This window comes from Melospiza georgiana, chromosome 2 (assembly GCF_028018845.1).
Source record: "Melospiza georgiana isolate bMelGeo1 chromosome 2, bMelGeo1.pri, whole genome shotgun sequence".
Taxonomy (NCBI): domain Eukaryota; kingdom Metazoa; phylum Chordata; class Aves; order Passeriformes; family Passerellidae; genus Melospiza; species Melospiza georgiana.
The window spans coordinates 4268222-4282064 of NC_080431.1; the positions used below are offsets into that span (position 1 = coordinate 4268222).

Below are 13843 nucleotides of genomic sequence, written 5' to 3' on the forward strand. Positions count from 1 at the left end.
CCCACCGGGGCAAGAGGGGGGCGCGGGGGGCCCGAGATTAATGGGCGTCTCGCGCGAGCCGGTGACGTCGCTCCGCCCCGACTGAGAGGAGGGCGCGTCATGGGTGTGGGCGATGGCGTCAGCGCGCTCGGCTCCGCCGGGAACAGACCCGCCCTGTGCACTGAAGCGCTGTGACGCCGCAAAGCGGCCATCTTGGCTTTGGGCGCATTACTCGCGGCGCAGCGTTCCCCCGTGCCGGCCATCTTGAGGGGAGAGTGAAGCGGAGGCGGCCATCTCCGAGCCGGGCGCCTTGCCCTTGCGAGGGCGGCGGGCGCGCCAGCTCTCCCCAGGCGCCCGGGCCAGCGCGCTCAGCCAATAGCGCGGCGCGCAGCTCTCCGCCCCCTGCGGCGGTGGCCAATCAGAGCGCGGGCTGGCGGTGGGCAGGGCCGGGGGGCGGGGCCGGGGCGGAGGAAGGACGCACGGACGGGACGCGGCCCCCGCTCGGTGCCCGCTCGCCCCTCGCTGCCGCTCCGAGCCCGCTCGCCCCGTCCCTCGCCATGGCCGCCGCCGCCGCGGGACTCCGCGCCTCCTACCACCGCATGCTCGACCGCATCGAGCTCATGCTGCCGCCGCGGTTCCGGCCCTTCTACAACCACCCGGCGGGTAATGGGCGGGGGTCACCTTGGCTCCCGGTTGGAGCGGCGGGAAGGGCGGAGCGGGGGATGCGTTCCGTACGGGTGTGGGGCGGGATCGGGGCCGCGGTAACGCGGGTAGGAGCGGGAAAGCGTCCCTGGAGCGCAGTCCTGCTCCGTAACAGGGAATCGGTTGTGTCTGCGGAGGGAGAATGGGATCATCGGGCGGCTCCGGGAGGGATGCGCTGCTGCCGCTGTCGCGGTACCGCGGCGCGGATCCAGGGATCGCGGGGGATGCCAGAGCCTGGCCCACGGGATGTCGTGGGTTTAAAGGGACCTGGAGGCCTCGGCAGCCGATTCTTTCAAAAGGATGTGCTGGAAAAATCGTAGAATGGTGGAATGGTTTGGGTTGGAAGGGATATTAAAGATCATCCACTTCCACACCTCCACCAGAGCAGGCTACTCCGAGCCCATCCAGCCTGGCCCTCGACACTTCCAGGATTTCTTATCTTGAAATGCCCTAGTCAAGTCAGGCAGCTTTTGGTTTTATTTCCTTTCTGCTGAATCCCAGCTTCTACCAAAGCAACTCATGCCCTTTGCTGGAGGGCTCCTGTGGGTAAAGACTGAGCTCCCCTCACCTGACCCACAGTTTACCTTTCCGCGGGGGTTTGTGCTATCAGGGAGAAACCTCCTGTAAAGTGATCTCATTCAGAGCCATCTACGTGGTGTTTGGCATGTAAACAAATTGCGTCGGTTGTTAAAACGAGCTCCCGATAAAATCCTGGCATTCCATAGGCTCTGTCCCCACTGCGCTGTGTCAGTGGCACAGGCATCCTTGACTCTTCACCTACCAGGAATATGCCCTGTAAAAGTGGACTTTGGTTTCCAGTCGTTTGCTCTATCCTCTTACAATGGCCCCCTTCTTGGAAGGAAAATCGTTGCTCTAAAGAGATCACAAAGAGTGAAAAGTGCAGTTCTCAAACTGTTTGATTTGTACTGAATTCACATGACCAATGTATTTAACATTAACGTATTGTTTTTATACACAAAGAGACAATATGCCCAACACTGAGAGACACATTCCACTGGTGGGAAATGTGGCAGCTTCCAGATGCTCTTAGTGGATGCAAGGCACAGCAGGTACTGGGAACATCCATGTTCCTTCTTCAACAGAGCTGTAGTGGCAACTGGAGAAGGTTTTGCAGGTTCTCTTGCAGTGCTTTTCACTTCATAAAACTGCCTGTGGGCTGCTTTTAGTCATCACCATAATGTTGTAATTAATAAATCAATTTTTAGGGATTCTGTGTATATATGTATGTTATATATACACACACATATCAGTCATGATCTATTACTGATGGTATAAGTGAGAAAAGTCACAGCACAAGCAAGTATAGAAACTGAGCCCCTGCAACTTCTATTTTAGCCTTGAAGGTGTGTTTGTGAGAAAGTTATGCAATAGATGGCACTCTGACTGCAGAAAAAAAAAAAAGTGGGTTAAAAATGAAAGGCTTTCCATTGTCTCCAGTGACATCTAAATCTCCAGTCTAATTCAGGAATATAAGCATCATTGTCATGAAATTATAAATCACTTGTGAGGCATGAAGCACTTTCTGGCATCAAGAAAGCTTCCAGCACAATAATTGGTGCCTGTTACAAAGTGTTTCTTTGGCTGGCATTGCTGGAGGACAGTGGAGGGCCTGGCACACCAGCTCCCCAGGCTGCCGTGGGAAAGCAAGGGCTGAGCTTCTGCTCCCTCCCCTTTGGCCTCTCTGGTTCACTTTGCCTGGCTAAACTCAAGTTTTCAGCACAAAGGCTTCTTATATTTCATAAAAGTCATAACTTCTGTAAACTGCTCACACATGTGATGTCCAGATTAGCCTCTGGTGTTCCCCTGCTCTCTTATGCTGCTGTCATATTCATCCTCAAAAAATTGTGGATGTCAGGAGCTGGGAAGAACTCAGCCAGGCTGGGTGCTTGCTGCAGTGCCTCCAAGGAGAGGTGTTGGACAGTCTTACCTAATTACAAACTTGGCTTGGTACCTTCCCTGTGTCCAGCTGTTTCTTAGTTCTGCAGTCAGCAGTTTGAAATGGTTGGCTTTTCTATTATTAATAAAAACCAATGTCACTCTTATTGAAAACTCTACTAGATGTTTAGGGAATGTCAGTTTAATAATTTACACCCACATCCTCTAGTACTCCAAATCTGAGTTTGTGTTTTAGAATAAGATAAATATTAGTAATTAAGGTTACTCTGTAAGACTGATTTATTTATAACAAGCTGAATTTGCAGCCTGATACTGACACACCAAATAAGTGCCTAAGAGAACAGCAGCTGAAGTTTGTATCTTTAAAGGATGAACATTAAGCTGCTGCTATCTAATATTCAACAATATTAGACAAAAGATAATATGCTTGTAGTTATTAGATGCAGTTTGAAACTTGATCACAAGCAGGGTGGGTTAAAAAGGGCTTTATGCAAAGCTGCCAAGCCAGTTTTTGTTTCCCAAGTCGTAGTTTTAAACTTGAGGGTGGCTAAAACTGGAAGTACAAGTAGTTAGTGCAAGTATTTTAAAGGCTGAATTATTAGTGAAGAAATAGCTCTCATAAACAGCAGGCAACCAAAGTCCTGGTGGTTACTCCTGTGTAATATATTACAGTGAAAACCTGGCTTCATCTTGCATGTTGTCAGAGTGCTGAGCAGTGCCCTAAACATTAATTTTTTGTGATAAAATTAGAACAGTGTCCTGACTGTTTCACAGGAGGGGGGTGGTACTTTGGATTGTGGTCTCTCATTTAAGGCTTGGAGCAGAAGTCCCAGATTAATGATTTCTGGCATGGTTGTAGGTGTGGGTTTGCAGGGCTTTCTTTTAACCAACCACTGGCTATTTTAGCACCACTGAAAATTATATGTATTCATAAAAGAGTTGTTTTTTTCCCAGGTCCCATGCCATTGGATTTTTCTCCCTTCCTTCTGGAGATTTCATCCTCTTCCCCATAATCCTCCTTTGCCTCCTGGTAGATTTTTGGGGTGTTTTCCGTTTTCCCTATTCCTAGACCTTTTCCTAACTCCTTGAATTATAAATGCATTGTGCCTCCTCTGGTGTCCTCAATTGCTTAAACATGGACATACTATCCAGCTGTTGCAGAAATGTATGGAGTGATTACACAACTGAAGGCTGATGCATTGGGTTGATGAATTATGAGTATTAGGTGCCAGAGCTAATGTACAGCAGTAGAAAATGCAAATATAAACAATTCATTATTTAAAAAAAAAGAGAAACCAAAATAAACCAATTTAAACTTACTGTGCGTATTAGAACAGCCACATTTACTAAATAATTTAACTTCTTTTTTCTCCATCCTCCCTCAGGTCCCAAAACAGTGTTTTTCTGGGCACCTATTATGAAATGGGTAAGTACAAGATGCCAGCTGGTGTCTGGGTGTCAAGCCCAGGGCAATCTGCAGCAACACACTGAGCAAGCAAGAGCTTCCCAGCAGACACTTGAGCCTGCAGAAAGATTAGAGGCTCTAATTGTTAATATATGGGGAGGAAGGAAATCAGCCTTAATAACAGATAGCACAAACTGAAGGGGATACAGCGTGGGGAAAATGCTTTGTGAAGAATTGTGCTTTTCACTGGGTTTCACAAAGGCTTTGTCTTGTGAAACACCAGCTGTTGCTCAAGGTAGGCATGATGCAAACTCATAAAGCATGTGTCTCTTCTAAGATGGAGGAATTTGAGAAGTATCTTAAGGAAGCCAACTCCTAAGGCTCGTAGCTTGAAGCATGTCAGAGTGCAAGGTAGTCTTGACCTAAAAGACAAAGCCACATTGCCATTGTGGTCAGTTCTCTGCCTCCTGTGAGGTTCTGCTTCCCACTGCCTGCAGCCTTGGGCTGTGTCTGTGCCCAGGTGATGCAAACGCCACCTCCTAATTCACTGTGCTCTCTGAGGTGTTGCATTGGCACAGATAAAACAAGAGCTCTCCAAACCCACAAGGGTTTGATCTTGTCTGATAACAAGGATGTAACCTGCTCTTAGCACTGCCAGCTGCTTTGTAACTTTGCCATTGTGAACCCCAGGGTTTTACAGGCCACAGGCAGCATTGTGCTCTGAGCTCCAGCTTGGTTTCTTTGTCAGTTGTCTGGACTGGAGCTGCAGGAGCCATGGCTAACCTTCCCTTCCTCAGAGGTTCTCCCTGGAAACACCCTCCTGAGCCTGAGCACACAGGCAGCTCTTCTGTGCCCAAGGAGTCCTGGGTGAAAGCGTCAGGACTATCTTACTTAGGGGTTTCTTTGGGTGTTTTTGTGAGCTGGTGTTACAGGAACATGAAATTCTATTTCCAGCAGAGGGCAATAACGCAACAAACAAAGCAAGCAGTGTTTGCTGCTAATGTCAACTAGATCAGCCAAGCTATTCCTCAATTTGCCTGCACATTTTCTACTACTACTGAAATTATATTTTAAAAAAAGCACTTTTACCCCCTCAGACGAAGCTGAGTGAAGACTCTATGGGGTGAAGTTTACCAGCAGTATCTTAGCCTGACCTGTGGAAAGAAGGCCCTTATTTAAATAAGCCTCTACTTGTTGCACGAAAACAAGGTTGGATTTTTTCAGCTGCTTTCAAGCAGCTAAGTTCAAATTAACCTTGTTCTTGAATTAATACAAAACTGCCAGTGCCTGGGATTTTATTCCACACAGCTGTAGCTGCCATAAGTGTGTTCTTTTTCCTACCACAAAGGACTGGAAATGGATGGTGTCTCCCAGAGTCTAATTGCTCACAGAATGCATCCCATCTCCTGCATAATGCAGGAGCTGTGAAGCAGCTCTCCCTTGTAAAGCCTTCATCTGTTACAAGAGTCCCAGACTGTGCTCACTGAATTTCTCTTTGCAGGGCTTGGTGGGGGCTGGACTGGCTGACATGGCCAGACCAGCAGAGAAGCTCAGCACAGCACAGTCTGCAGTTCTCATGGCCACAGGTAAAGCCACACTTAACTCTCTGTTTTCACACAGAATCTTCCATCATTACTAATACACTTCTACAGAAAGCCTTAATTTCAACATGCTAGCTGTCACTATTGCTGTTGGATGCTGATTCTAGGCCAGACCTCTACTTGTCATTAAATCAGTAAGCATTCTGTAATTATGTAACAGTTTTCTACCTGTCTTAATTTGGCATTGTTCAGCACAAGTTGCTACGAGTTAGGCATGAGTGTCATCCCTTAAGTTACCATGATACCATTCATTGCAGTAAGTGACCTCTTTTCCTTCAGATCAAGTAATTTTGAAATCAGTCCAGGATACAGTGACTTTTTTAGAACAAGACTTCAAGGGATTTAAGAATGGTAGGGTAATTACACTAACATAAATGGAAAGAATTTCCAAGTGTTCCAAGAAATTGGAAGCAGTGGCACATAGACTACTGCACTGCTGTCTGCCAAGAATTCTCACACTGGCAGAAACAATATTCTGTAATCCTAGAATCATTTAGGTTGGAAAAGGCTTTTAAGATCATAGAGTCCAACCATTAACCCAGCACTTCCAAGTCCACCACTAAAATGCATTTCTAAGTAACCCAAATAGACTTCTTAGAAACACCTCCAGGGATGGTTCTGCACCACTTCCCTGGGCAGCTTTTTCCAATGCTTTTCCTGTCTCAAAGGGTTCTCCAGACCGATATCTGATGCAGTCCTGTGCATTTTGCACAAGTTTTGCATAATCTCCAATGTAGTGCAGCAAGCTGGATATACAGCAAAATACCATTACCCTGACTCTTCTAGGGAATTAAGGTCTAGGCTGCTGTAGACTACAGAGGATCTTTGACATTCAGACCATGATTGACCTTACTGTAGCTATTTCAGAAAAATGCAGTACATACCTGTAGATGTCCCACTGGCACTCTTCACTGAGAAAAAGGTAGTTATAAGCAAAGCAGTTGTCTAACATGAAGTTATGAAATTTGTTTACTTCAAGTGGCCTATGAATCTGCCTCCAAACTTAGGGAAATAGCTGAATATTTAATTTGAGTTATCTTTAAATTCACCATTTTTTTCAACAGGCCTTATTTGGTCAAGGTACTCCCTGGTGATTATCCCTAAAAACTGGAGTCTGTTTGCTGTGAACTTCTTTGTTGGCTGTGCTGGTGCTTCCCAGCTTTTCCGAATATGGAGGTATGCATTAACAAGGGTACAAGTACAGCTAAGCATTAACCAGGAATTTATAAATGCTGCCAGCCTGTCAGTGCAACAGGCAAGAGGAACTGAACCATTCAGGAAATGTTACAGAACGTTTTTGCTACATTGTTAGTTTTACAGTTAAGTCGAGTGAAGCTGTAAATATTTTCAGCATCGAATCTGTGTCAGTTCCAGCTAGATCAAAAAGGCTTTTAAGCAGAGCAGCATTTTTCAAAAAAATTGTTTCTTGAAGGAAATTTTAGGACTTTTCTGGCTTCAGTACTGGCCAGAAATGTGGCAAACTTAGCTACTTTGGGACTTCCTACAAGAATTAAGATATCCAATCCTGAGTTTCCATCCTCAAGTCCATTGTAATTTTAAACCTCCTCTGGTGAACAGATTGCCAGGAAAACACTGTTATTGTAACTGGTGTTCTATTCTATTCTTAGCCTGTGCTCTTTCTTTTTTATTCCTATAGGTATAATCAGGAGCTAAAAGCACAAAAGCAAATGCAATAAAGAGATGCTTAACCCAACAGGTCAAATCTAGCAACGCACAAACCCATCCCCATGGGACTAGCTTCACTAATTTTAATGTTTTTTTCTCTGAGAAAATAAAAGAGGAAAATGAAGAAGAGCAAATGTTTTCTAAGTGCAAATAACCAAGTATCTCCACACGAATAAAGGGTAACCTTTTAAAATGAAGGCAGAATTGTTTGTCTTGTCTCTTTAAAGAAACTGGCTGGATTTTGTCTAAAAAGAATTGCTGAGCCTCACCTTATCTGACTCCACACACAGTACTGGTGACAGCCAGAGCCTCAGACTGAAGTGATCTTTCCTGTCACAGTCAGAAAACCACCTGGCTGGGGGTTTGCCATATTTCAATAGCAAACAGTAGTATTTGCATTTCATATCCTGGTGCTGTTGCTTCCCTGGTAGCATAAGGATATTTGTTCCAGCTTCAGCTGCGTGTCTTCATTTGTTTCCCAGCCACCACTGCCCTGAAAAAAAAAAAAACAGCAAACAAATGTGCCACTGGTGTTTCAGCTTCCTTCACAACTCCAGGCAGAAGATGGGGGTGTTGAAGCACCAGACTTAGAGTCAGGAATTCACATGCAGGGGAAAAGATAACTGAGGCAAGGTAGGTTCTGATGAGTCTGTCAGCTCCCTTTTTTCAAAGGCTGTGCCACCATGGAGTCAGTTCTCTGCTCTGCCACAGTTCCACTGGCATGTCTTGGTCCTTGTGGCTTGGTCCATGGTCCCAGGGTCTCCAGTGGCAAGTTCTGCAGCTGTGTTGGTCACCAAGTGGACACAGTGACTGAAGAAGAATACTGCTAGGAAGAGAGGTGGTGTATTCCAGTCCCCCTCCCTTCCCAGTCCCCAGCCAGGTAAGACTCATCCAGCAAACCAGTAATGGGAAAAAAAAAGTGTATTAAAATATTCACAAGATTACAATAGAAAACATTAAAGTCCATTCAAGAAAAAATATCCAAGATAACTGTTTCAAGATGAGTCTGCAAAAGCACTAACAGTTGGTACACTGGCTCTTCATGTAATCAGGCCATGCAATGCATATCTAGCTCCCTCACACAGATTATACACCTGTCTTACAGGTGTTTGTTGTCTTGCACACCTCCAGGACAGAGGTTTATAAAAGAAAAGTACCCAGTCTATGTTTTCAGTTACATTTACCACATAAGAATAGTTGGCATTGGCAGGGAGACAGAAAACATTGCACAGCACACTGATCTCCAAAGGCATTGAACTTACATTTTAGAGTGCAAAAATACCTGTAAATGAAAGGGCTTATTAGCTTTAGGGCAGTGAAGAGAAGGGAAAGAGAAACCTAAAGAAGAGAATAATTGCTGAGCCTTGTTAATATGACTTTGTAGTCTCCCATTTAAAATGTTACACTGCAGAGGTGTGGCCATAGCCCAGAAGTCCCACCCACCTTCTCTCTTGGTGGTTTTATTGAGGAAGTATTTCCATCATCTGTGATACAGTAACTTTTTGTATTTGAGGTCCTTGGCAGATACACCAGTGATGTAGAATTCCAAGAAGATTCCAATACAGAGTGAAGGTGTTTTGGTCACAAATCAAAAACTCCATACCTGACCTCAGTGAATCCACTCTAAGGTGATGCAGCTTTTAAGCTGCATGCACACCTCTACTGCAGTTACAAGACAGATGGTTACCTAGACAGTTCTCAGAGGTTTAAAGAGTTTAAAAACCTAATTACAGCTCTTGTCACAAACTGAAATACCACTAAAGCTTTGAGAGAAAACAAAACCCTACAGGTCTCCAGTTGTAAATGACACATTAGAAAATGAGTTGCAGGGGCATATCTGCCCCCCTGTAAAGGCTCTTAATGCTAACATTTTGTGAACATGATGAGCATCTTCCTCACAGAACAACTGCTGAAGTCAAAAAGGGTCATAGAAACCTGATGGACTGAGTACAGCTACCAATTTCCTTAGCTTGATACCTTATTTGTAGTCCTCTTGAAATTCATTTATGATAAACAAAACCATAAGGAAGATTTCAGACTGATCCCAGTTTTGTTTGCACGATGAATAAGAGAGAATTTATTGCAAGTCTTTCATCACACAGGCCCTCCCATGTCCACTATCCAGGAGCAATGACCCCTCCTGTTTTAGTCCCTGGCTACTGCCTCGAGAGGTGCCTGTTCCTGCTCTGGGCTGCTGCAAGCCTGGCATGCAGCCCTTGTTTTGAAAATAGATGATCCTAAAAAGAGCTGGCAGCAATGCAACAACAGGACAAGGACACCACCCTTCATGTTCCTCAAAATCCAAGCTGTTCTTTTCCTCCTGCAAGGAACAGCATCAGCAAATTGAGAGAACAACAGCAGCAGAGCAATCAGAGTTAAACTGCTGGTCACCAGAACAGCAGAACCAGACCTTGTCTGACTGAAATCTGCTTGCTCTACCCATCAAGGAAGAGAAGTCCTCTGTCTCCTGAGGCTTTTCTAAGTAAGCCAGCTCAGCATCAGTCCCTTTCATCAGCACAGGTTAACATATCATTAAACCATCTCAGATAACCTGAGGAACAGAAAGTTCACAAGTGTTGTCTCACAATGCCTGAAGTTCTTCTGACTTCAGCATGAATACATTACTTAATTATATTGCTCACTTTTCCATTACCAAAAAAAAAAAAATTAAAAAAATCAACAGCCTTGGCACTGGAGTGGGATTCACAGATTTCTGCCATTTCTGGGGGAAGACTTTTGTTTCTTTCCAAAAGGATGTTTAGTGTTTTTTAAAAATACTTCCAAGTTCATAAAGAGGACCCAAGAAGCCTTGCAGGGAGCCTCCTCAGTGTAGGCAATATCAACATAGCTGTAGCCAGACAGGAGCCATGCAAGGAGATGTCTCCTTAAGTCAGCTAAAATCAGCCAGACCAGCGTGTCTCCTAAAGTTAGCACCAGATCAGTCCTAAAGTTAGCACCACATTCATGTGCTTCCTAAAGTTAGCACCACATCAGAATTGTGCTCAGATTTTCCAGTACATTCCAGCAGGAAAAGAAGCAAACATTAGTAGCAGACTTCAGAGGCAAGGCCAGCCCCATCTTCTCATAGCAGCAAGTTTCTGATCGCCACATTCATCACAATTCTCCCTCTTACTCAAAAATGTTGGGGGAGCAAGATGGTGATGCACAGGAATGAACACAGGCAGATCAAAATCAAGTTTCTCCATTAACCACATCCAAAGCATTAGTGTTTTATTAAGTGTAAAATAAATGTTGGGAAGTAACAGCCTGATAGATAAGGAAAGCAGCAGCAGCAGGATTCCTCCTGATCTTAACCATAATTTATACTGGGCTGGAAGGGACCCATCAGGTCACTGAGTCCAACTCGATCCTACAGAACCACACACTGGACTGGACTGGGTTGGGAAGGACCTTAAAGATCACCTGGTTCCAACCCACCCACCATGGGCAGGGAACCTTCCATCAGACCAGGTTGCTCAAACTCATCCAACCAGACCCTGAACACCTCCAGGGATGGAGCATCCACAGCTTCTCTGGGCAACCTGTGCCAGGGCCTCACCAGCTTCTGAGTGAAGAATTTCCTCACTACAGTCACCAACATCAGCACTGCAGCAACCACAGCAGTGGATCTTATCAACAGAAGGAAGCTTGAGTGGACAAACCACCCCTGAGCATTTCTGGGGTGAGCAGGTCCCACTCTGTCAGCTGCCAGCACTGGGTACAAGCACCACAGCCCTTCATGTGGAATGCTGCTAAAAAACCCCTGCTTAATACATGATATAGAAGAAGATATTTAAAGGTCTCCTGTGAAGAAGAAATTTTTCCATTTTTCATCTTGTATGTGTTATTGCCAATAAATAAAATGCTAAAATATTTACAGAGTTGTTAGTTAGCCACAGCTCAGTTCCCTGCAAGACTTGGCAAATACCTGAAAACTGATGCTTTAAAACTGAAACATGCCCTTTTTTTGATACCAGCCAAGTCTTGGAAGAAGAATTAGACAAATTCAGATATTGCAGGATTAGCAACTGACATATGGCAGAATAAATTAATCCATGATTTCCTTCTGAGCCCCAGTTTTAAGAAGCTGATTCTGGCTTTGAGGACAATGTCCTAAGATCTACCCAGTGCATGTATACAAAAATAAAGCTGTTGATTTCTAATAAAGGCAGCTGTTGTCAGGAAACCAGTGAAGTCTGATCCTGATGAAAGAATATAGTGTTGGCATACCTAATTTTCTTGGGGAAAAAAAACCCCACTGTACACAAAATAATTATTTAAATTGCACTGTCATAATTAAAGGATTATCTAAAGTGGTTGTGAAAGGGTCTGCCATGGGCCTGTAACTATTCTGCATATGCTTAGTGTAAAGAGTCACATGTGGGCTGGAGTTTGTTTGGAGCAGGTTGCCCAGAGATGCTGTGGAGGTCCCACCTGTGGAGATGCTCAAAACTGGGCACAGTGCTGGGCAGCCTCCACTGGCTGACCCTGCTGGAAGAAGGCTGGATGATCTCCAGAGGTCCCTCCAACCTCAACCATTCTGGGACTGATTCTGAAACAGACTGAACTAGGAAATGGGCAACAATCAGAGAAAAGGGGCTAGTTACCATAGAGAAAACTGAAAACTATTTGCTGCCAAAAAAAACCCCAACACAAAACAAAACCACCGCATTGGGATGTACAAAACAGAAATCCTTCTTCTATATGCCACTTTGAGAAGATCTCTGCTGGAAGGCCACTTCTAGTTTTGAGCACCAGATTTCAGGATACAATGGGTCAGCAAAAGAAATCCTCATCAGCAGAGATCTTTAATAATCTAGGAGGAGTTAAACCCAGAAAAAAGAGGCTGGAGAATTGTATTCAACCACTAGCCTTGCAGAGATTAAGGAAATAAACTGCCCATCCGCATCTTCTGTGCAAATATTGGTCACACAAAAAAAAACACACATCAAAAAACCCAAAGAGCCCTAGATTTCCTCCAGAAGTTGTTCAGCCTCCACTACAGGCTTTTGAGAACAGATAAAGCACTTCCAAGGAGGTGACAGTGGCATAATGGAGCCATGGGAGAGCAGTATGGGAGTACTACAGCTTCCAGATCCCTTGGAGCCCTTTTAACACATGAAATGACAGAGCTTTGAGGAAGAAATATTTCACTGAAAGGTTCAACAGAGTCTGAGGTAACCACCTACAGCTACATCCTCCTATGCCTTTAACTCACCCTCTCCTTTGCTTTCACAGGTTAACTACCATTTCACAAAATTAGATCAACACTATCCCTGTCCCTTAAAGGACTAAGCTTGAATAGCTGGGCTCATTGAGAAGTAAACAGTTTTGTGACCCACGTTACACAGGTCAGGTAGGCCTAAAGGTTTCCTTCACTCACACTGCTAAGACATACATTTCTGATAGCTAGGAGTCACAATTTGGCTTACATGAGAAGGCAGCCTGTACTGAGAATCTGACCAAGGAAAGATAAATACCCTGTATACATAAAGAATTCTGAATATAAAGAAAATGTCTTCTTTACAGTCACCTCAACAAAAGAAATTAAGCCCTATAAGCAAAGAAAAAAAGAATCTCCAGGTCAACCTAGGCATCTTCCAGTTTCTCCATTAATAATCAAGATAAAAATATTTTAAAATTGTGATGCGAGTTTTCACTTTCTCTCTCGTCACACAAGATACAAAAAAAAAAAAAAAAGAATATTGGCAATTTATAAGCAAAATTCTTACCGCATTTCAACATGCAACATTGGTCTCACTTCTGTACGATTAAATAGACTATTTACACACAATACATATATATCTCTCCCTCTGTATGCACATGCATTGGTCCTAGCCTAGGCATCAAAGGCCACATGTGAGAGTTCTCTGGGTCAAATCTTGCTCAAGCAATTCCAGTCTGAATGAGTGTTGTCCTTTGGATAGCTGAGGATCTCAGTTCTTGCGAATGTCGGCGTAGACCACAGACTCTGACTTGTTGATCTTGTCGCTGTGCTGTCCCCCGGAGTGATCTAACTGCGCGTAAATGACTGGGCCCTGCGGACACAAGCAACAGGCACAGTCAGCTTTGTCACAGCTGCCACACTGCCCCTCACTGCCATGGGGGCTGCAGCCAGATGAATGCTAAAGCAACACCACGGAGCTTCAATGACTGCGGATGGCACTGGGAAGCGGGTGGAATGAACCCTCAGCTGCACGTGAGCTCTAGTCTGCCACCTTTCTCCCCTCAGGAGCATGCCAAACAGCACCCTTGCCTCCCTCCAAACCTGCCTGCTGCCACAGAAAGCAAAATCCAGGATCCCTTGCTCTGAAAAGCAGCAATTCTCATGTGCTATGTAGCAAAGATGTGGCTTAGACAGATGCATGCCAGATTTAATATTGTTCTAGAGGAACTGTCCTAGAGGTTACCAGTCAACAGCAGAGTGTACTTCCCAAACTGCTGCTCAGGTCCTGTAAATCCCAGCATGGCTGTGCCACTTGGAAAAGGAAGCTGCAGCCACCCTGGGACTCAAGTCACTGCCCAAGCCAGTGATGGGGCCAAGACTTGCACA

At 44.9% G+C, this 13843-nt stretch overlaps 2 protein-coding genes across 2 annotated transcripts in view; one reads left to right on the forward strand and one right to left on the reverse strand.

The window, feature by feature from the left end:
• The first annotated feature begins 468 nt into the window (after positions 1-468).
• MPC2 (mitochondrial pyruvate carrier 2) lies at positions 469-7487 on the forward strand. The gene is made up of 5 exons (XM_058019314.1): positions 469-642; positions 3984-4024; positions 5505-5589; positions 6669-6780; positions 7262-7487. Exons 1-5 carry the CDS (start codon positions 537-539, stop codon positions 7299-7301), a joined length of 384 nt encoding a protein of 127 aa, XP_057875297.1. The 5' UTR covers positions 469-536; the 3' UTR covers positions 7302-7487.
• A 706-nt stretch (positions 7488-8193) lies between these two features.
• Positions 8194-13843, reverse strand: part of MPZL1 (myelin protein zero like 1) — a 39638-nt gene continuing 33988 nt past the window's right edge. Inside the window, exon 7 of the mRNA XM_058019313.1 lies at positions 8194-13328. Coding sequence (XP_057875296.1) covers positions 13227-13328 — 102 coding nt within the window. The 3' untranslated portion in view covers positions 8194-13226. The remainder of the gene's footprint in view (positions 13329-13843) is intronic.

What these genes read in the sequence shown, in the direction of transcription:
- MPC2 (XM_058019314.1), top strand. Translation starts at nt 537, where the DNA reads ATGGCCGCCGCCGCCGCGGGACTCCGCGCCTCCTACCACCGCATGCTC. An exon ending in TGCAGTTCTCATGGCCACAG is followed by an intron (nt 5,590 to 6,668) that starts GTAAAGCCACAC and finishes TTTTTTCAACAG; the next exon opens with GCCTTATTTGGTCAAGGTAC. An exon ending in CAGCTTTTCCGAATATGGAG is followed by an intron (nt 6,781 to 7,261) that starts GTATGCATTAAC and finishes TTATTCCTATAG; the next exon opens with GTATAATCAGGAGCTAAAAG.